The sequence below is a fragment of the Pisolithus orientalis genome (assembly GCF_024613125.1).
Source record: "Pisolithus orientalis strain OTSU chromosome Unknown F5J12scaffold_64, whole genome shotgun sequence".
NCBI lineage: Eukaryota > Fungi > Basidiomycota > Agaricomycetes > Boletales > Pisolithaceae > Pisolithus > Pisolithus orientalis.
In genome coordinates this window covers 112,364-136,091 of record NW_026260845.1, presented here as the reverse complement: position 1 = coordinate 136,091, position 23,728 = coordinate 112,364, and the positions used below count along the sequence as shown (strand labels likewise).

The window sequence follows — 23,728 nt, the reverse complement described above, 5'->3', positions numbered from 1 at the left end:
CATGGTGGATGGACAAGTCATATTTCTGCAATAATGCTGAGTTGAAAGGCACCATCAACCTGTCACCTGCATGTACTGTATATAAATCACTGTACTTAGATAGCAAAAAAAGAAGAAGACATCAGAGAGCCCCTCTTGCTTGCATTTTATCATCACTCAATAATTCATTCAGCAGCTTCAATAGTTGAGACTTTATTAAGGGTCTAACTATCATCTACTTCACTTATCCTTGTCTATCATCAATATATTTTGCTCCAAGCCCTCCCTGAGCTCAGTGCAGCTCAGAGCATTGAATTAAGTCATCATCCATCCTTCTGTAGGCTGACAGCAGTCTACCCTATTGCTTTCTACTGCATTCTTGCTCCCTCTTCATCAGGAGCACCCCCATCCCTCAGCACTTGTCTTTGAGTGTTGTAGCTCACAAAAACCCTCCCAAAGAACAGGTTCTACCATCTAGGTACCACATAGGCACACCACCACTTGTTCTTTTTGTCTTTTGTGCTGGTTTTGGTTGGTTTTCACCACTGAACCACACTTTGACTCACATCTGGAGCCCACCATGAGGGGTGGTCATTCCTGGATCAAGAAAAACCTTGTTCATGTTCACATCCTTCATATTCCTGCCTCCTAGGTCATCATAATCACCAGAGTCTATTGCTTTTCCCATCCCAACTCCTATCCTCCTTATCTCATCAAATCCTGCCTGTAAATCCACTGTATATCTCACTTCTATGTCATCTACTACCTCTGCTATTTATCCACCCATGCCTCTAGCAGCTTCTCCAGCTGTTGCTGTTCCTCCTGCTCGCTCTGTCCTTACTTTGCCCTTGCTTGGCATGAAATCTGCTCCAGAACTCTTCCAAGGAGACCATACTCATGTTCACACTTTCCTGGATCACTATGAAAGACTCTGTGTTTTCCATAATGTCAATTCTGACCAGGAAATGGTCAAGTCAATCCTCCAATACTGTAATGCTTGGGTTAGGGAGATTATTGAAGGAATGGTGCACTACTATGCTCCTAACTGGGCTAACTTGAAGGGTGATCTCCTCAAGTACTTTGATGCTGATCTATCAGATGAAAGATTCTTTGAAAGGCATCTCAAGAGCTTTGCTTTGGAGTCTAGGTTACAGCCCATCATGTTGCTTCAAGACTTTAGGGCTTACAATTGTGGTTTCATTCACATTGGTGGTTGGTTGAAGAACAAGGGAAGGATCTCAGTTGATGAGCACAATCACTATTATTGGGCTGGTTTGTCTCCTGTTTTTCATAGCCTGGTTGAGAGTCATCTCAGAATTGTACAGCATTCATCTTACAAGATGAGATCCCTCACATTGCAAAGATTTTCATTGATGACCTGCCTATCAAGGGTCCTGCAACTCATTATGAAGATGCCAATGGCAATGCCAAAACATTACCTGAGAATCCCAGCATCTGTTGCTTCATTTGGGAACATGCTGTAGACATCCATAGGGTAATGCATCAGTTCACTCATGCTGGTGGAACATTCTCTGGCATGAAATCTCAGATCTGCCAGCCTCATGTTGTCATTCTTGGCCAAGCATGCCATCCTCATGGTTGCTCTCCTGATGACAGTAAGGTGAGGAAGGTTGTCAACTGGCCAGTGCTTGCCACTTCCAAGGATGTTCACTCATTCCTAGGTCTCTGTCATACTGTTTGCATCTGGATTGCAAACGATTTGCAGTTGGCTTGCCCACTCATTGATCTCTATTGCAAGAATGCTCCATTTGTCTGGGGTCAGGGCCAGCAAGATGCATTTGATGCCTTGAAACTTTCTGTCTCATCTGCTCCTGCCCTTCACCCCATTGACTACTCATCTGACCTACCAGTTGTTCTCTCCATTGATACCAGTAATGTTGCCATTGGGTTCATTCTGTCTCAGTATGATGATGAAGGTCACAAATGTCCTGCTTGCTATGGGTTGCTTCCCATCAATGAACATGAATCTTGCTACAGTCAGCCTAAGCTCAAACTCTATGGTCTTTTCAGAGTGCTTCATCACTATCATCTATATCTCTATGGCATTTGTCATCTATGGGTAGAGGTTGATGTGAAGTACATCAAAGGTATACTCAATGATCCAGATCTTCAGCCTAATGTGACCATCAATTGCTGGATTGAGGGTATCCTGCTCTTCAACTTTAAGCTTGTTCATGTCCCTGCTGCTCAACATTGAGCCCCAGATGCACTTTCTAGATGACAGCCTGCTGAAGAGGACTGTGAAGAAGGCAAAGCTTGATGCAGAAGAGGCTGATGAGTGGTTGGAGAGTATTCTTTTCACAGATGCCCATCCCCTTCCATACAATGTTATGACCCTCCCATCTTTCCATTCCAATGATATGTCCCAGGATGTCCTTTTACATAGAGTCCTCCACTTCCTTTGAATGACAGAACTACCACCATTCCCTTCCAATACTGCTTGCAAGTGTTTCATTCGCAGGTCCCTCCAGTTCTTCCTTTGTGGAGACCAGCTCTTCAAACATCAAGGTCCCCATCCTCCAGCCAAGGTCATCTTTGACCCAGATCTCCATGCTCAGATCCTCAGTCATGCTCATGAAGAACTTGGTCATCATGGAGTCTTTGGGGTCTTTCAGACCATCAGACAGCATTTTTATTGGCCTTAGCTCTATCAAGATGTTGCCCACCATGTCCATTCCTGCCATGAATGCCAGATTTGAAGCACTTGTAAGGCAGAGGTTCCTATCACCATCTCCACTTCCCCTAGAATCTTTATGAAGGTTTATGTTGACATCATGCTCATGCCCAAAGCTTGTGGATATCACTATCTTGTTGCAGCTTGAGATGATCTTTCCCTTGCTGCAGAAGATCATGCTCTTTGACATGCTAATGCAGACAGCCTTGCTAAGTTCTTCTGGGAAGAGGTCTTCTGTCATTATGGTGTTATTGTGCAGGTTGTCACTGATAATGGCAGTGAGGTCAAGGGTGCCTTTGAGAAACTCATGAAGCACTATTCCATTCTGCATATTTGCATCTCCCCATATAATTCAAAAGCGAATGGAGTTGTAGAGTGTGGACACTTTGTTATCAGAGAAGCTATCATCAAGGCTTGCAAGGGGGACCTTTTGCTCTGGCCTTCCAAGGTTCATCATGCTTTCTTTGCAGACAAGGTTACTACTCGTTGCTCCACTGGATTCAGCCCTTACTTCTTGCTCCATGGTCTTGATCCTGTCTTGCCCTTCGATCTCTTTGAGTCTACATATCTCATCAAAGGATTCCAGTCTGGAATGACTTCTCAGGAGCTCCTTGCACTACACATTCATCAGTTGGAGAGGAGGGAAGAGGACATCAATGCTGCTTTCACCACTCTGCAGAGGTCTTGTTTGTGCTCCAAGGATCAGTTTGAGAAGGGGTATGCACTATGATTGGTGAAGTCTGCTTATGAGCCAGGAGACTTGGTATTGGTTCACAACACTCAGATATAAATGGAACTGGATCATAAGTCAAAGCCATGCTACCTTGGTCCCTATGAGGTCATTTGTCACACCAAGGGAGGTTCCTATGTCATTAAAGAACTCAATGGCACCATTTCTCCTCAAGGAATTGCAGTGTTTTGACTCATTCCCTATGATTCTCAACACACTCCTTTACCAGAGGTTATGGAAAAAGATGTTGGGGAAGAAGAAGAAGGTAATGGCAGCAATGATGATGATGAAAATGATGATGAAGACAAAGATGGGGGGATATGATCCATGTTATCAATGTCTCAGTAAAAAAACAGGCCACAATTTATAATTGATTTATAACTGATGCAGAGATGCCATGGTTGTACTTGGCACAGGTGCAGATATCTTAGGATGTTATCAAGAGCTTCATAAAGAAGACCCAGCTGTGCAGACAGCAGCCTTCTCCCAAAGTGCACAGGAGCACCACAGAACCCATCTTCCATGGTTTTGGTCAATCAACATCCCACAGGACACAGAATCAAAGAGTTGGATGTCTGAAAGTATGTTGACCTTACTGTTCAACAGTGCTTTAAGGTTGATGAACTTTCTTCAATTAGTTTATCACATTCATTGGCTGTGAGCAAAATCCATCAAAGATCATTGGGAAGAAGAGGAAGAGCTTGTAATATCAGAATTTCAATGGGCTATAAGTTTCTTCAGATTTTGAGCAAAAGAATGGCATAAGATACAGATGGGAAGCAGCAGTATTGGAGCTCCTGGGGTGCAGTGTTATGCAGTGAGGCAGAGGATGATGTATTTGAGGTTGGCTGAGCATGCTGAATGCAAATGGCAGGCCATGAATGCAACTGTGGAGAAAGATTTGTAGTTAAATGTTAGCTTAATGTGAACCTGCAGTTTCCATTCCCCACCCTTGCATTCCACCCTGTAGCTGATGGGCAGGTCAGTGGGTACTTCACAGGAGATGTCCAGTGGCAAGCTAGCCCATTCATTCATGTTTTGCATGTTTTATTTCCATTGTGGATATGTCTGGTATGACATGAGTATGTATATTGTTTGTCTTGAAGGGCTCATGCATCCATGGGCTGAGATGAATGGCAACAAACCATTGTTGGGAAACAGAATATTTATTGCTCACTACAGAGGGTGAATTGGTCACTAGTAACTGGCTGAATGCCCTTGGTTGTATTTCCATCTGCTGAGAAATATTTATCTGCTCATTTGCCAAGCTTCCACCTATCAAAATACATTGGCTCCTGCAATAGCAGAATGCAACATTTTCCCTGAATTGAACCTTGCACATCTCACAATCTGCTCATTTGCACATGTCCCACCTGTGGGCATACCTTGGATCCTATGTTAGTGCAATGAGAATATTGCTTTGCATTTGCATCCAATGACCAATTGCTCTCAGCCTTGCATCTTGCACAGTCCACTCATTTTGAAGGGTTCCATCTATCAGGATCCATTGAATGCCATGTTAGCAGGTCAAGACAGTCCATATCAACCTTGCATATTGCACAGGCTGCTCATTTGGAAGGGTTCTGTCTATCAGGATCCATGGAATGCTGTTTTTGCAGGCTGACATCTTTCTTTGCATCATTATCCTATTATTAGCCATTATCTTGTTTTGTAACTCTCAAGTGAATGCTGTAAATAGCATAGCCCACTCATTTTCCAGGTGTCCATCTATTGGGATTCATCAGCAGCCATATTAGCAGACTCAGATGTGTTGGCCAAATCAGACTATTAATTGCATTTGTGTTGGATGGCAGGTTGCTATTGCATATCACACAGTCCATTCATTTGCAAAGGTTCCATCTATCAGGTTCCACTAGCTCCAGTTTTAGCAGAATGAGACCATCCCACTATCTCATTTTTTAAGTTTCAAGTTAACTATTCTACATCATGAAGCCATGCATTCACTAAGCTTCCACCTATTGGGATACATTAGCAGTTGTTTTAGTAGAATGAGATTATCCTTCACAATTCTGTTGGCTGTCTAGCCATTATTGTCTTTTTCTCACTCTTAAATAAAGGTTGAATATATGATGCAGCATGATGTGAGTCAAAGTGTGGTTCAGTGGTGAAAACCAACCAAAACCAACACAAAAGACAATGAAAGCGAGTGGTGGTGTGCCTATGCAGTACCTAGATGGTAGAACCTGTTCTTTGGGAGGTTTTTTTGCGAGCTACAACACTCAAAGATGAGTGCTGAGGGTTGGGGGTGCTCCTGATGAAGAGGGAGTAAGAATGCGATAGAAAGCGATAGGGTAGACTGCTGTCAGCCTACAGAAGGATGGATGGTGACTTAATTCAATGTCCTAAGCTGTACTGAGCTCAGGGAGGGCTTGGAGCAAAGTATATGGATGATAGATGATGATAAGTGAAGTAGATGATAGCTAGACCCTTAATAAAGTCTCAACTATCAAAGCTGATGAATGATTTACTGAGAGATGATAAATTGTGAGCAAGAGGGGCTCTCTGATGTCTTTTTTTTTGCTACCTAAGTACAGTGACTTATATACAGTACAGGGGCATTGCCTATGGAAAACAAGGTGCAAACACTTGGTAAGTGATTGGTAACTGATGAGTAAGGAATGTAAGCAATGGGTAATCATCTTGGAAAGCATTGGTAAGCATTGGTAAGGATAAGTAAGCCAAAAAGCGAAGAATCAGTAAGCAAAGTCAAAAGATTGGTAAGTATTTGCAACAGGTGAGTCAAAGACAGTCAGAATGTCACAGTATGAGTCAAGCAATGTCAGGAACCAAGGAAGCACACTGGAATCACATCAGGGGGAGGCTGTGCATGTCACATCTTGAAGAGATCGCTTCTAGGCCAAAGTGGGATGACAGAGAGGCAGTGCTGACCTGATGCTGATATAGTACATCCAAAAGCAGACAGGGTGAGTCAGATGTCAACAGGGGTCAAGCTTTGGGGGTCTGTGGGGTGACAGGAGCATAGGGGATTGCAACTTTCCCCCCCAAACCATCCTCTCAGTGAAGCAAATAAAAACTTCATGAATGAGGCTCTGTTGGAAGAGAGGATGAAGGGGGAGCGTCTTCTGCTGTATCTTGCAACAAGGAGGCAAGATGTGCATCATACTTGTCATGGATGCGATCAGGGAGAGTGGAGAACAGCAGATTATACTGTAGCTGTCACAATTTTGGAAGAATGACAGATGAGACTGGTATAAAGACATTGCAGGGGGCAGGGAGGAAGGATCCATATGCTTCTTGGACTGGAGAGACTGAAATGACCACATAAGACCTTTCCAAGCGAATGACAGACCTGAGGCAACCAAAGAACGTCCTCCTGGAGGTCATACTGACAAAAAGAACATGCTGTCCATGTGGCTGAGCACTACAAGTGAGTGTGGGAATGGTTTCGGTGTCTGCAGAATTGGTGGAGATATGTCGAAAACCGGAATGCCATACACGGGTGCTTAAGAACTTTATTGGCACTTAACCTGCCTCCTCCTTTTTCTTTGCTACTGATAACCTGTTCTTGTGCGAGGGATGACTGCCGACATTGCTGGCTGTCCTTCTTCACATGAGGGCTATGGTCTTCACCTCCATTCATCAGCTACATCCATGTCCACCTCACCAAACACCTTTGGTGTGTGACAACGAGTGGTCAATTAAAATGGAAATACAAAATGACATCACATGTACTGTGGAGGAGTAAAATGATAGATGGCCTCATTCACCCTGCTGTCCTATCCACCCTTGTCTCATCTGCCAGAGGCCCTAAGAGGTTGATGAGATCATCACCCAATGCTCATCCATATACCTGAATACACAGAGCCTCCAGCTCATGAGCCACCCTGTCCAGTGTCTGCATGGTTTTGTCCTGTTGTATTTGGAAATCATACATTCAATCCTTGTAGTATTGGCAGTGGGCCTCAGCATCACAAAGTCAATGTTCCAAATCTTTGATTTGCCCTTCAATTGTGTTGGACATTTGCAACACCTTAGCAATTGGGGCACAGATAGGTGATGGTGTGCTGGGAGTTGCAGTAGTTGTGAGTTGGACAGGTGCTGCTGTTGTTGATGGGCAGGTGTCTGCTTTGAATACAAGGGTTAACCACAATAATTAGCATAAATGTAGAGTGATTAAATGTACCTGCTGCCATAGATTCCTCTACCTCCTGTGCAATGGATGGGCCAGCCTCAACAATCGAATCTGCTCATACAGCAGCTGGGATTGGGCAGGAATCCCTGCATTTGAATGCAGGAATACAAATCTCTAAATAAAATTTGAGTCAGCATAAATACATGAAATTGCAAACATACTGAGTGAAGATCCCTTGGGGATGGTGTCTCCCTGGTTGGAGGGCCCAACCCCAGTATTGATGGCTTTGGAAGCCATCAAAACATGTCACTTTGGGGGATGTTCCTTTGGGCTTTGGGATTCTTGGGCCTCCATCATTGGGGACAGACTGTGAGCTCACTTGTTTCCCCTGGCTCACAATGGATTCCATCAAGTTGGAGCAGCAATCCTGCCTTTGGCATGGCTACATCAAATTTTGTGACTGTCACACAGGAAGCAGGACTTCCTGGGGTTCTTGTAGCATCAGACCTTGCATCTGTGGCACAACTTGCAGGAATGGGGGTCAGGGAAAGGCATCCTTCTGGCAGCTATGGCAGCATGACTGTATAGTCCATCCAATGGTGGACAAGACTTGCATTTCAATTGGCCTTGAGTGGGAATGTCTTCATCATTGTTGGTTTCTGCTGTTGCCTTCCTAGAGCAAGATTGACATCTGGATCAATGGGCTGTCATTTTCATGGCAGCTTTGCACTTCTGCCTGCCTAGTGCTGGTTCTTCCTCATCATCCTCCTTCTCTGGCACCTCATCTTCACCCTCATCATCCACCTCCATCCTGTGCAAGCTACCCACTATCATTTGCTCCACCTCTGCCTTGGTCACTTCCCATTTTCCTTTGTCACTCATAGGCATTTTGGTCTCTTCAGCAGATGGTGTTGGTGTTGGCACCACACAGGGCATAGGGAGGCCCAACCAGTGGTAGTTGTATTGATGCTCAATGATGTTGAGCCACTTGTGGTTGGTGATGTCAATTTTGGAAGGGGATAGGGTGGTCTTCTACTCAGGCCATGGGTGCTTGATCAAGCTGAGGTCTTCATGCCACTTTAAGAATGTGTTGACACTGATGACAGTCATTGGAATCTCATCCATCCAAGCGATGAGGTCATGTACAGCATCCTGAATGCATCAGTTAGTGAAAAAAATGTGATGATGCTATGATGCACTAGTTCATTGTTTATTGCCTTGATGGCACCTCTCCACTTTGCAATCTTGTCCACCTTTCCCAGCTTGCTGCTTTCCACAATATCCTTGAAGTAAATTTGAAGGATGCAGTTGGCTGCAGCATCAAGCTCAGGCAATTTCTTGAAGAGCTTGTGAGACAACGATGACAACATGTTTCTGATGATGAGACAATGGAGTAGTTTGACAGTGAGAGTGGTGATGGTGATTGGAGAGTGGAAGAGTCAGAGGTTAAAGATGGATGATGAGATACACAGATGTCACATTTTTTATCCCACCTATGAATGATTCCCACAGCATGACAGCAATACCAGTACAAGTCAATAATCCTGAATGCATATATGAAGCAGAGGCTCAGATAAAAATATGATGCATTGTTCTGGAATAGCATTGCTGTTTGTTTTATGTGTTTCCCATCTGCTCCAATGGCAGAGCCTGGCTCGCAGCTACATAACCAGTGCCTGAGATTCCAACTAAATAAGCAAATCATCCAACATGAAACACAATTTATAGTGGGAAATTCAGATACTCTATAGTACAAGAGGTTCCACTTTCTTCATTTCTTGTCTTCCTGGGCCTGTCTTATATTGTGACAGGGGGATAACCCAATTATGGATAGGCCTGTCCATTTGTGGTGAGCTATCTATGATATGACAGATTGGCCCATCTTATGCAGTGCCAAGGGTTTGTAATCCTGCAATGGACAGATCAGCCCATCTTATGTTGTAACACTGGTTTTTGTTTTCCCTTATCTGCTGCCTGAGAATACCATGGATGGGCCCATCCTTATGTAGATCCCTTTGATCTCCCTTTCTGCTGCCTGAGAATGCCTTACATGGACCATCCTTATGTAGATAGCTTGGATCTCCCTTTCTGCTGCCTAAGAATACCATACACAGACTCATCCTTATGTTGCAACAGGGGTGCATCTTGCTAGATGGGCCCATCCATTTGTTGTGATGATATACATGATACTACTGAAGGGCCTGTCCTTATGTTGTGATGCTATTAGATGATATTACTGACAGGCCCATCCATATGTTGTGACAATATAAACAATACTACTGAAGGGCCTGTCCTTATGTTGTGATGCTATTAAACAGCATTACTAATGGGCCCATCTTTATGTTTCAACAAGGTACATCTTACTGGGGCTGGGCCTGCCCATATGTTGTGACAGTATAAATAATACTACTGAAGGGCCTGTCCATCTGTTGTGATGCTATACATGAGATTACTGACAGGCCTGTCTTTACATTTCATCAGAGGCACATCTTACTGCGGACAGGCCCATCCATATGTTGTGACTCTATTAAATGATATTAGTGACAGGCCTGTCTTTATGTTTTGACAGGGTACATCTTACTGGGGCCAGGCCTGCCCATATGTTGTGATGATATAAATAATACTACTGAAGGGCCCATCCATATGTTGTGATGCTATACATGAGATTACTGATGGGCCTGTCTTTATGTCTCATCAGAGGTACATCTTACTGTGGACAGGCCCATCCATATGTTGCATAATACTACTGATAGGCCTGTCTTTATGTTTCAACAGTGGCACATCTTACTGTTGACAGGCCCATCTATATGTTGTGACAGGGGGTACAGCTTATTATGAATGGGCCTGTCTAGATGTTGCAACACCATAAATGATATTACTCCTGGGCTCATCCATATGTTGCCAACTTTGTATTCTAATCATAGACAGGCCCATCCTTATGTTGTGACCCTCTCCATGTTATGATAGGCAGGCCTGCCTTGATGTTGCAACAGGGGTGTAACCTACCAGGATGGGCCCATCCATGTCTTACAGCAACTCAGTATACTTAATTGGTCACAGGCCCATCCAAATGTTTCAACATCCTTACCCACCACAGGCCCTCCCATATGTTGTGGTAATGCACTTACAGACCCATACATATGTTGCTCTCACTTTAGTCCCTTGGGCCTGTCCATGTGTACTGGCTAATCTATCTAGGCAGGCCCATCTCAGGGTCTATATAAGTATTGGTGTTTTGGCACACAGGCTGCCCATGTGTTGTGACTAAATGTGACTACACTATATGTATTGAGTCTGTTGAATAGCCAAAATGCAGCTAACATCAAGATTGAGCTCTTGTGCTAGGCCTTCAAGGGTCTCTGGAGGGTGGGATACAGCATGGAGGACCATAAGCAAGATATATGCAGCAAGGTATTGGTCATGAAGTGTTGTGTGAGCCACAGGTTGCAGTATCAGAGTGCAGCAAGATCTCTGATCTACTATGATAAAATGTATTATGTAATAATAGTATTATGTTGTTAACATTTCTGCTAAGTCTTTTCTGTGCTGATCACATGACCAACAGTGAAAGCAAAAGCAAGCATGAGTGCAAATAGTGACAACACTGAGCTCCCCTAATGTTACAGATGCAGCATCATATCAAACAGATATGACATCTACCACCCAACATAAAACCTACAGAGACAAGTAGTCATGTGTTGCCTTCATAAACTGTTAGGGATGATGTGTGCACAGTGGCTGATGTGGGAGTGATTAGGTGCAAGCAAAGATATGTGTGAGGATGGCTGGCTCAGGACTCAGTGCATTAAGATAGGGAAGTGGGTCAATGAGGTGACGTTCTCATCTCATGGGGATTCTTTCCCCTGTGGTAGCTACCTTATATCTACATCATACATTTGATATCTTGTCTGTTGGGGCACATCCACCCCTACTCCCACCTTTATATTTTTCATTTTGCTTGTCCCCTTCTTGGGGTTATGACATGTGTCCCATGCTCTCTATGCATCATTGTTTCCTTATTTGGGTGTGATGGCGGTGTCACACACCAAAGGTGTTTGGTGAGGTGGACATGGATGTAGCTGATGAATGGAGGTGAAGACCATAGCCCTCATGCGAAGAAGGACAGCCAGCAATGTCGGCAGTCATCCCTCGCACAAGAACAAGTTGTCAATGCCAAAGAAAAAGGAGGAGGCAAGTTAAGTGCCAATAAAATTCTTAAGCGCCCATGTACAGCATTCCAGTTTTCGATGTATCTCCACCAATTCTGCAGACACCAAAACCATTCCCACACTCGCTTGTAGTGCTCAGCCACGTGATCCTACCTTCCAAGATTGGAAAGGATTTGTGCACTCCACACGTTTCTACAGCACTCCCTCCAAAAGATGCTCATTTCGCTAATTCTTCTGATATGGCTGCCTCCACATCAGTCATTTTGCTTGTCCCCTTTGCTAGGGACCATGGCTACATATATCTACCAGGAGTTCCTACCAGCTTCCATCCTGAAGCATCCTGGTACATCCCACCCTCATCTGCCCCCTCTCAGCCCATCCAGCTTGGACAGCATGTTCTTTTTGTCAGTATGACCTCCAGGAGGACGTTCTTTGGTCGCCTCAGGTCCGTCATTCACTTGGAAAGGTCTTATGTGGTCATTTCAGTCTCTCCAGTCCAAGAAGCATATGGATCCTTCCTCCCTGCCCCCTGCAACGTCTTCATACCAGTCTCATCCATCATTCTTCCAAAATTGCGACAGCTACAGTATAATCTACTGTTCTCCACTCTCCCTGATCGCATCCATGATGAATATGATGCACATCTTGCCTCCTTGTTGCAAGATACAGCAGAAGACGCTCCCCCTTCATCCTCTCTTCCAACAGAGCCTCATTCATGAAGTTTTTATTTGCTTCACTGAGAGGATGGTTTGGGGGGGAAAGTTGTGATCCCCTATGCTCCTGTCACCCCACAGACCCCCAAAGCTTGACCCCTGTTGACATCTGACTCACCCTGTCTACTTTTGGATGTACTATATCAGCATCAGATCAGCACTGCCTCCCTGTCATCCCACTTTGGCCTAGAAGTGATCTCTTCAAGATGTGACATGCACAGCCTCCCCCTAATGTGATTCCAGTGCACTTTCTTGGTTCCTGACATTGCTTGACTCATACTTTGACATTCTGACTGTCTTTGACTCACCTATTGCCAATACTTACCAATCTTTTGACTTTGCTTACTGATTCTTCGCTTTTTGGCTTACTTATCCTTACCAATGCTTACCAATGCTTTCCAAGATGATTACCCATTGCTTACATTCCTTACTCATCAGTTACCAATCACTTACCAAGTGTTTGCACCTTGTTTTCCATAGGCAATGCCCCTGTACTGTATATAAGTCACTGTACTTAGGTAGCAAAAAAAAAGACATCAGAGAGCCCCTCTTGCTCACAATTTATCATCTCTCAGTAAATCATTCATCAGCTTTGATAGTTGAGACTTTATTAAGGGTCTAGCTATCATCTACTTCACTTATCATCATCTATCATCCATATACTTTGCTCCAAGCCCTCCCTGAGCTCAGTACAGCTTAGGACATTGAATTAAGTCACCATCCATCCTTCTGTAGGCTGACAGCAGTCTACCCTATCGCTTTCTATCGCATTCTTGCTCCCTCTTCGTCAGGAGCACCCCCAACCCTCAGCACTCATCTTTGAGTGTTGTAGCTTGCAAAAACCCTCCCAAAGAACAGGTTCTACCATCTAGGTACTGCATAGGCACACCACCACTCACTTTCATTGTCTTTTGTGTTGGTTTTGGTTGGTTTTCACCACTGAACCTCACTTTGACTCACAGTGGGTTGGTATTCCTACACTCCCCCTCAAGCCAGGGTCATGCCCAAGGCTTCTCTATTATGTTCATGTTTCAGTCTGGTTAATGCTTTGGTGAAAATATCAGCCATCATTTTGACCATGGGGCAGTATTTTAAGTTAATTATTTCCCTTTTTGCACAGTTGCAAATGAAATGATTTTTGGTATCAAAGTGTTTTGATTGCTGGTGGTACTGCACATTTCTTGCGATTGCTAGCACTGACTGATTGTCACTGTAAAGCATTGTAGCTTCTAGTTGTGGGCAATTTAGCTCATTCAGTAGGCTTCATAGCCATATGATTTCGCACATTGCATTTGCCATTGATATGTATTCAGCTTCTGCCATAGAGAGGGCCATGTGGCTCTGTTTCTTTGAGTACCACATGACCATGCCTTGGTTGAAGATGGATACATAACCTGAGATTGACATCTGATCATCATCATTAGTGAAGTCGGCATCTGAATACATAATTAGTTTATTATGTTCGGGATGAGCTGGGTCAGCTTTGTAGGTGATCCCATGGCTCTTAGTTCCTGCTAGATATCTCAATATTCTTTTTGCTGCTGTCTAATGGGACAGGTCAGGATTTTCCATGAAGGATGCAAGTCTATTGACCACATATGTTATGTTGGGCCTTGTGGCCACTGATGCATACATTAGGTGTCCTATGAGTGTCACATAATTGCTGCTAGGTACATCTTCAGTCTTGGTGTCACATGGACTTAGCTGCATATCCAGATCAAGTGGAGTTTTGACTGGATTTGCATTGTTCATTCCATATTTTTGTAGTAATCCCTCTATATAGCATGTCTGGCTGAAGGTGATTGTTCCACTTGTGTGATTTCATGTGATCTCAATCCCAACTAGCTTACTTGGGTCTCTGAGGTCTGTTACCTCAAACATATTTTGTAGTTGTATTTTTAGTTTGGTCATGAGTTTGGCAGTATTGGTGATGAGTACTAGGTCGTTTACCCATACCATAATGATCTCAATCATAGTCGAGGTCTTCCTTATGTATACACAGGGATCAGAGTGAAGTCAGGTGAAGCCAATGGTCTGTAATTGGCCATTTAGCTCTTCATTCCACTCTCATCCAGATTGTTTCAGTCTGTATAATGTTTTAATTAATTTGCATAGGCATCCAGTTTCATTGTCAAAACCCTTGGGCTGCTCCATATATATTTCTTCTTTTAATTTTCCATTTAAATATGCGCCCTTTACATCCATTTGTTGGATCTCCCAGTTTTGGGTGTTGGCCAATGATAAGATAAGGTGTATTGTTTCTAATCTAATGACTGGGGAATAGGTATCATTGTAATCCATTCCTGGGACCTGGGAATACCCCCTGGAAACTAATCTCACCTTGTATTTTTGGAGTACCCCATCCCTGTTGTATTTTCAGGTAAATACCCATTTATTTGATACAGGCTTGCGCCCTTTGGGTGGATCTACTAATATCCATGTCCCTTTTTTGTGCAATTGTTGTAATTCAGCTTCTATGGCTTTTTGCCATTCCAGCCACTCAAGTGAGGCTTTAGCCTCTTGTAGTGTCTTGGGGTCACCTTCCCCTAATGTACTTTCATTAAATGCCAAATACACTCGCTCTGCTGACGAGAGCTTGTGATTCTCCAATGTTTGATCATCATTTAGTAATTCATCCAAATCGGGTAATGGATCATTCAACACATTGTAATCATGTAACGTCCAGGCCCTTTTGCTTTGCCTCATGGGCTCATCATGTGACTCTATTTGTTTCCATTTTGATTCTGCCTTATTGCTGATGGTTCTTTCTTCCTCACCTCCAGTGTCTCCCCCTGCAAGTGGCAGGTCTCAAGGAGGCAAGTTGATTTCTGGATGGAATCAATAATTCCTCAAGGTGTAGACTTGTCTTGTATGTGCATCGAAATACTGAACAGTGTGCAGGCCATCTAGGAAGCCCATGAATGGGTACATGTGTGATCTCACATCCAACTTGAGATCATTTTGTGTTCATCGAGGATCCATACATGCATCCCAAATTCTTGCAAGTGTGATACATTGGGCTCTTGCCCATGCCATGCCTTGTATGGTGTCCTATCACAGGTGCATGTCCATGCGTGATTGCACACATAAACTGCATGATTTATGGCTTCACACCACAGGAATTTCAGCATGTCTCTTGCTAGTAGCATTGCCCATCCTAGCTCTACGACAGTGCGATTGAATCACTCAGCCACACTGTTTTGGGATGGTGAGTATGGTGCCATAGGTTCTAGCAATATTCCTTTCTCTTTGCACCATGTTGTCAGCACATTGTTGATGTATTCAGTTCCATTGTCACATCTGATTCTCTTAGGGGATATCTCTCTCTGTCTTTCCATCATCAACACATATTCTTTGACATGTTCTGTGGCTTCCCCTTTGTGTTTCATGTAGTAGACTGTAGCATATCTTGTCACATCATCTATAAATGATATGTAGTATCAATAACCTTGGATGGATGTCATATGTGACAGTCCCCATACATCTGTATGAGTTAACTCTCCTGACACTGAGGTTCATTGTGTTGCCTCAGATGGGTGAGGCTCACATGTCTGTTTAGTGGCAGTGCACGCTTTGCAATTGAAATTGGGCAAGTTTGGATTGACTTCAAACCCTTTTACTAACTTCTTATGGAACAGGCAGTGCAGTCTGCTTATCCCAATATGGCCAAGGCATGTATGCCATGTCTTCCATGAGGTTGTTTCATCTGTGAGACTGGTTTGCTCACTCCTCATAGGTATTGTAAATTGTAGTTCATACAAATGGTTTTTCCACTTCCCCAGTGCAATAACATCCCCTGAGGAATTGCACAACTCGATCTGGCCTCCTCCACTAATGGAGTGGCCACCTTGTGCATCTAAGCAGCCAATTGAAAATAAGTTATTAGGCAATGACAGCACATGTAACACATTGTGTAGATTGACAGTGACTGTCCAGTCACCTATTTGACTATTCACTGTGACTGTGCCATGTCCAGGTATGGCAGCCAGCTTGGTACCTATTCTAGAGACTGTTTTGTCTGGTAGTACCTCATAGGTAGTGAATGCTTCACAATGAGTGCAGATATGCAATGTTGTAGCACTATCAGCCAACCACATGTATGCAGAATAGGTCTCTGATTTGGGGGACTTTGTATCTACACTTTCAGTAGAGGAGAATGCTACATCATCTTTGGAGTCTGTATTCTCCACTGCACAATGTGCCTTATCTGATCGTCTGAAGCATTTACTAGACCACTTCCTATCCCAATCTCTATCTCGGTCTCTAGATCTCTGTCTTCGCCATTTATCTTTGTTACCCAGGTTGGTCCAACACTCCTGAGTGGTGTGGCCAAACCATCAGCAGTGTCCACATTTGGGTTTGTTCTTGAAGTGGCATTTGGAGGTTCTGTGATTGGTGCAACCACATATGTCACATGGGCCCAGATGATTGGCCTTACATTTACTGCTCCTGCCACTCTCAGCATAGTACGCACTCTCTCCACCCTCACACTTGTGGCATTCCTACTCAGTGCAGAGTAATGATATTATCTCTTGCACAGATATCTTTGTTGTTTGTGAATGCAACCCTCTGAGGAAGCTGGAGGTATAGCTATCCCACAAGGTAGGGAGTGACAACAGCAACACAGCCTGGAACTGGGGATCAAGCATGACATCACCCATTTCATACAGCCAGTTTTGCAAGTCACATAGTCTAGTGATATGATCAGGGAGGTCCATGTCCTCCTGTGCCTTGAGGCCATAGATCTTGCACCTAATGGTGGCAATGGACTGCTGGCCCTGGGTCTCATGTACCACATGTAGATTACACCACAACATGGCACTGGTCTCTGTCTCTGACTGGGCATGGACAGTCTGATCGTTAGCAAGATTTGCCATAAGCATTGTGTATGTGTGTTTGTCACATTTATGCCAGGCATTCAATTCATCTGGCAGGGTCTTGGATGGCTGTGGGTTGTCCCCTGTCACCATCTCATACAGATCTTGGAGCCAAAGTATGGTGGTGATCTTCTTTTTCCATGCTGCCCAGTTATTAGAGATGAGCTTCTCCATCTTATCTATCTTCATCTCTCCCTCTCATCCTCTCTCTCTGGATCTGGCTTGCCCCTTTCCCTTCGACAATGCCATCATCAATGTTGAAGACCCATCAATGGCCAGGCTTGGCCCTATCAGTTGCAACAAGGGGCCTGCAACTGCTGGTAAGTCAACAGGTGAGTCAGGCATTACCTGGGGCATCCTCAAGGCACTAGCTGACACCATCAGTGCTTCAGGTGAAGACCACATTGGCTCGCTGGTCCATGCATTAGGGGGTCCATCCCCTTCGGGTGTTGTGCCTTGTGGATTGGCTGGCACCCTTGCTCTTGACATCTCTCTTCTCCCCCTTCTGATGGATAAACAGGTGGATCTTCTTGGCTCTATGTTGGTGGCTTGGTGATGAGGTCAGTTATGAGCAGGCAGGGCTCATAACCTGTTAGGAATGATGTGTGCACAGTGGCTGACATGGGAGTGATTAGGTGCAAGCAAAGATATGTGTGAGGATGGCTGGCTCAGGACTCAGTGCATTAAGATAGGGAAGTGGGTCAACAAGGTGATGTTCTCATCTCATGGGGATTCTTTCCCCTGCAGTAGCTACCTTATATCTACATTGTACATTTGATATCTTGTCTGTTGGGGCACATCCACCCCTACTCCCACCTTTATATTTTTCATTTTGCTTGTCCCCTTCTTGGGGTTATGACATGTGTCCCACACTCTCTACATGTCATCATTTCCTTATTTGGGTGTGACGGCAGGTTGGTATTCCTACATAAACAGCATCACCTCATAAAACAAACAGTTGCATAAACTTCCTTTCCACCCTGCTTAAACATTTCCCTAGTGTAGCATCTGCATTTTAATAATAATGTGAATCACATGCAGAAGTGCCCTGCATCCAGGAGCAACCAGAGGGCTATTGCATACAACTGGTACTGCCAGTGGCAGCACTCAATGGAGACACGGTAGGTATGGAAGCTGGCTCCAGTTTTGGCCTGGTGATCAGGTTGTCGCTCTAACAATGGCAATGGGGGCTTCGGAGCGCCTTCCTTCAACTTACTAGCTCACTTCCGTCCTTTCCCTTTCTCCCCCTCCTCCACCTTTCTCACTTGGTTTTCTTTATGTGTGCGATCGTGTCCTACCATGTCTTTCTGGTAACTTCCCTTATCCACTCTGGACACGTCACTTTATCAAGTGATACCAACTGAGAGACTCTATAAGGACGGACAGGATAAACTGGAAGAGATTGCGAGAACAAAAGATACGTACAACGGATCATTGCCCACTCTCCGATCAATACCAGTCACGTCCAAGAGATTATGTATGAATGAGACAAAGTCAAGACGGATAACTGAAAGGAGGAACTAGATGCTGGGTACGATGCTACACATGAGTCCAACTATATTCACCCCACGACTGAATGTACGAAAACAGAGATGACAATGCGTCACTAGGACAAGCCGGATAGTTACTCACCGTCGCTGTGAATATAGGCGAGGTATGTGAACTTTACGTTCAGCAAGTATATACTTTAACTTGCTGTGCAGTTCCAAGCAGATAATTTTCCATCGAAACCCGCCCGCTTGAATTCTCGTGCCTTGCACCCTGACCTACGAAGCGTACACGAGCCACGCACTGTGATCTCTCAAATGGTCGGATTAATTATCGTGTTTCGCCATAAAAAGTCTCGTTTCCCACCTCTGCACGGTTCCCCCATGAAAGGTAAAACAGATTTAGAGATGAAACCACAGCCTGGTTGATGGACATGGCAATGAATGTGATCGTAGCTGCCGTATATTTTGGAGCAGGAGACAGGAACCCAGCAACCGGATGGCGAGAACGCCACCTAAATTACTTGAAACAATGGCAAAGGCATTGCTTCTTGCTCGACGGATGGGGTGCACTGTTATCAGCAAGCCAAATGATGCCAGCTGGAGCACTAGCATATGCACCAACTTCATCGCTTTTGATTCTATGAATCACATGTCGTTGTTCTCGCCCCGCATGATCGGTGACCTGGGCGAACCAGCACGGAAGTGGGTAGACCCTCCGAAGTGAAAATGGCCCAACTCGACTCCTTTCTCGGGCCCCCAGCGGTCCCGAACAACGATGTTGCAGGTAGACACCTCGCCCAAGCCAACACAGCAAGCCAAACTACCTACTCTCGATGACAACTGAGTTTATAAGACGCCAAAAAACTCCAAAGGTGGAACCGCTGTCACAAGCCTAATCTGGCTGATATTATGCAAACATGTCGTCCCTGACACAGCGAGTTTTCCACTATATAGTACCCTGTTATATGTAATACAATACGTCAATCTCACTTAGAGTTTATGATGGCATACTGAAAAAATCTGTATTCTAAGTGTGAGATTGACATATTGTATTACATATAACAGGGTACTATATAGTGGAAAATTCGCTGTGTGATACAGTCTTCGAGCCCGAGTTAGTCGGAAACCCCTCAAGCTAGTATACAGAGAATATGTTTTCCGATTCATAGTTTCAATCCTACCATTAATGATATCCCTGCGATTCGAGATCAGGTAAGTCAGAGCGGAGGATGAGGCAGCGGGAAGATCCTTCGAAGTGAGACTGGTCCGATTCATTTCCTTTCAACCGCCCGCATTGCTGGCACCCTATACTAAGTCGAGTAAGATGCTGAAAGATGGCACTGCCGTCGTAAAGCCTGAAATGTTACATTGCATGCAAACACATCAAGACACCGATTTAATTTTGCTATCGTACACACGAGACACATGCGGGCGAAACCATCTTTTCAATTCTACCTTCTTACGGTGAGGATATCTTTGCCAACTCGCACCTTCGATCCTACCAGGGGTCTACCACCTTGATCAATCGGCGTCACAGTCACGCCACGTCGGAAGATGAGGCAGTGGGTAGATCCTCCGAAGTGGAACTGGCCCAACTCAGCACCTTTCTCGAGCCTCTGGCCCTGCCGAACAACCATGTTGCAGGTAGACACCTCACCCAAGCCAACACCCACGAAGCACATTAGGCCAACGGGCTCCTCAGCTTGGATGAAGATCAATGCACGTGTGGATATGTTCGAGACAAAGTCCTGAGAACGGGAAACGACGTCCTGATCCGTTGTGTTATTATCCAAGCAAGCAGCGTAGTAGGTTGGATGCGGGTTAGCGTGAGTCGCGCCCGAAATGAGGCGTATCTTCACGACGGTGCCTTTCACAGGGCTGCGCCAGCGGTGGTAGTCGAGAGATCCAAGCATAGCCTGTAACAGAGTCCCACCCACGAACTGATCAGTGAGCGAATCATCTGCAAGCATATGGCTGAGTGAGTAAGGGGTCCTCTTGATCCAGAATTTATCTGTCTTCTGGAGGTTATTGTATAGCTTGTCGACAGTAGACGAGCATGCAGAGTTGACGATCGCTGGGTTTTCAGGAAGAACAGGGGCGCGGTGCCGGAGATGTAACTCCCTGACGAAGAGCTCGTCATAGGACTTGAAACCATAGTGAGGGGCAGTGGTATTACAAACATAAAAGCTCTCAAACGTGTCCTGCTCAGGATTTCCTCCAGCGCTCTGGACCATGGCTCTGAGCGCCGCAGTGTTGAGCCAGCCGCCCTCTTCTGCATGAATTACTCTGGCGGACGCTGGCGACATAAGATAAGCGTGCCACGCCGTGAACACCCCGTAGAATCTCTTATTGACTTCGGGATGGGTGAATGCTTCGTAGCCAGCATTGGTGTTACAGAAACGGGCAATGATACCGTAAAAGGGAACGCCAGCAACCATCGCGCTTGGGCCCGGACGATATGTAGGCGCGATTGCAAGGTTGGTGTCGATAGCCTCCATCAACTCCACGTAGTTTCTTACCTAGACTACAATAAGCGGCGTAACAGTCATAAGAGCCAGAATTACATACCCTTCTTTGCTGGTCATTCTGAGGCGGCCCAGCTTGTTCAAACATCTTATTGAAAGCAGCGTAGGCAGCACCGTCTTTCTCGATGAAATCCTTGAACTCCTGCACTATGGGGTGCAGCGTGCGGACGCGGTAGACTTCTTCCTCGCCGACATCAAAGTAATAACAGTGTCGTACACGGCTTAGCTCGAAGCCCACATTGATTCTGCCAACTGCCATCTCCAGCTCTTCTCCTACCTCCGCAAATGGTTCAAAGGTATCAGGGTGACGTCCATGAATGAGGCGACTGACGTAGAGCAAGTCGTGCACGTATTCTTCAATGGCTGCCGGGTCTTCGGGCAGCCACCTACAGACAGTGGTTTCGGGCATGATCAATGCTGGCTGCAGTCAGTACGAAGGTGAGACGGAACTGCGTGTGGAAAAGAGCTTACGAATACGGCTGTCGAGATGGGGAACGAAAGTTGCAGAGACGAAAGTCTGAGGAGTGAACGTCAAACTTAAGCCCTTTTATCCGGTCCATCCAGCTATAAACATATCGGGAAGGTTGTCCTGAATAATAAGATCGCAACTTTGCTTCCGAGTCATAGGGACATCGGTCAACCCTGCACAAGCATGGATGCGATTGGCTACACTTATTGATGCGCGACCAAAGAAGGATGGTGACCATTGTGGGTGTAGCCTTCCAAACGGAATACTTGGAACGCCGAAATAGAATTCCCTGCGAGCCGAGGTAGCCATATTCGCGAGTGGATCGTCCAACAGGTTGGCATCACTGATGCTCAGGCAGATAATCGCCTATGTGAACAAGCTACCCTTCAATAAACAAGGGGTAACTCTGCTCCGGCATGAGCCTCTGGTACAGGTTGGCGCTACTGATACACGATAAGAGCACCTGACTGACGGGATTCTTGTTTTTTCTCCACCTGACAGTTTCCATTGCGCAGGCACGAAATATGATCTTCTATCGTGTTCCACTCTTGATCATGAGGGTCATAGTTACCAGATATGACTTTTGGAAATGGGTAAATACCCCGTAATGGCTCTTTGATTACGGACACGTACCCTTGAGTATACCACAATTTGAGTAAGGAAGACGAAATTCATGAGGTACCAAAATAACTCGCCAAGCCCAGAATCCATATCCGACGATCAGTAGGTATTTGCGGAGCCATCACCCCCGCCTGGAGATCCGCGTGACGCTCACCTGGGCGCCAAAGGGCACAGGAATAAGGTTTTACGGTAACACGAGGTGATCGGTAAATACCGTCCAGGTTCCGTCGAACGTTCTTTCCCCAGTGCTCCGATTACATTCATAGACAATAGCTCGCCAACGTTCGTCCACGCTTATATATTGCCGTCTGGGATTCAGTAGGGACTATTTTATGTATCACTTGAATTTCACCCAGAAGCAACCATATCATAAGTATACGTACTTTCCATATCGTTCAAAACCCGTTAATCATAAAATAACTGCAACATAAGAAAGCAAATGGACGTGTCAGTCCAGATCGAGCATTCCACCGCATATTGCATGAGGAATTGTGAATAACTCACCCAACAACCAGAGTTTGTGTACGTATGTGCTTGATGGGAATTAGGTGGTTCATTCTCGGCAGAAGAGACGATTTCTTCGAATCAACAGGAAGACGTCCTTCCCCAGCGCACGGGCATCGTACTCCACTGCACGAGAGATTGAGCATATTGGAAATCTAGTGCATTCGTGACACGCACATGACATGATCATTGACTGGGCGTCAAAAACGAGGGTGCCACCAACAAGCTGGCCAGCGATGACAGTATGGGTTGTTGATATTGCACATCAGACGGTCTGACTTGCCTATCGGGTAGGTGGTGGACATCAATCGCACCCTTGACAAATGAGGGCGTTACTTCGTCACGAGTGTGCGGCTCTGTGGCAGGGTCGCGGAGTTTAGTCCTCGAACAAGCGTGAGCAACTACTACTTCTTGTCGCACCAGTCCCTAGCCTTAGCCGTCCCGTCCTCGGCGCTTCGCAGTCGAGACCCGCTTGGGTCGCCTTCTTCTCGCAGCAGAACGTCGTTTCCGTTTTGGGCCAGAAAGTGCTTCGTGCTTCCACTCACCGTTTCTCAATCACCTTATCTCGGACCGTTTAGTTTTTTGCCTGGCATCTTCCTCTGCATACACGGACATGTATTGACATTGCCTGCAATACATTACACTGTGATTTAGTGACCGTGTCCCTTAGCGAACTCCAGAGGTTAATTCGGAAGAAAGTCGCTTCCTGTGACCGCATGCATCACGTGAAGGGACAGTATTCTTTCTTAGATTCCTTGGCCTACCTAGGCACCACATCAGACCGAAGAACCGAGAGATCATGGGTGCCAGACTTGCAGATGAAGAGGCATGGATTCTGAACC

At 45.2% G+C, this 23,728-nt stretch overlaps 2 protein-coding genes across 2 annotated transcripts; both read right to left on the bottom strand.

Annotated features, from left to right (window-relative positions):
• Positions 1–18,479: 18,479 nt before the first annotated feature.
• On the bottom strand, positions 18,480–19,394 carry F5J12DRAFT_930012 (uncharacterized protein; the record flags this gene model as incomplete). The annotated part of the gene is made up of 6 exons (XM_051749521.1): positions 18,480–18,606; positions 18,703–18,784; positions 18,910–18,914; positions 18,964–19,043; positions 19,132–19,220; positions 19,289–19,394. The coding sequence occupies 6 exons, from the start codon at positions 19,392–19,394 to the stop codon at positions 18,498–18,500; spliced, it is 471 nt and encodes a 156-aa protein (XP_051594992.1). The 3' UTR covers positions 18,480–18,497.
• Positions 19,395–19,989: 595 nt separating this feature from the next.
• On the bottom strand, positions 19,990–22,199 carry F5J12DRAFT_930011 (Phophatidylserine decarboxylase-domain-containing protein). The gene is made up of 2 exons (XM_051749520.1): positions 21,336–22,199; positions 19,990–21,286 (listed from the first exon to the last, which is right to left on the bottom strand). The coding sequence occupies exons 1-2, from the start codon at positions 21,699–21,701 to the stop codon at positions 20,219–20,221; spliced, it is 1,434 nt and encodes a 477-aa protein (XP_051594991.1). The 5' UTR covers positions 21,702–22,199; the 3' UTR covers positions 19,990–20,218.
• Between the last annotated feature and the right edge of the window lie 1,529 nt (positions 22,200–23,728).

Bases quoted from the DNA above. Each gene is read 5' to 3' on its own strand.
- F5J12DRAFT_930011 (XM_051749520.1), bottom strand. From the start codon at position 21,701: ATGCCCGAAACCACTGTCTGTAGGTGGCTGCCCGAAGACCCGGCAGCC. The intron at 21,287-21,335 runs GTATGTAATTCT...ATTGTAGTCTAG, and splicing joins AGAATGACCAGCAAAGAAGG to GTAAGAAACTACGTGGAGTT.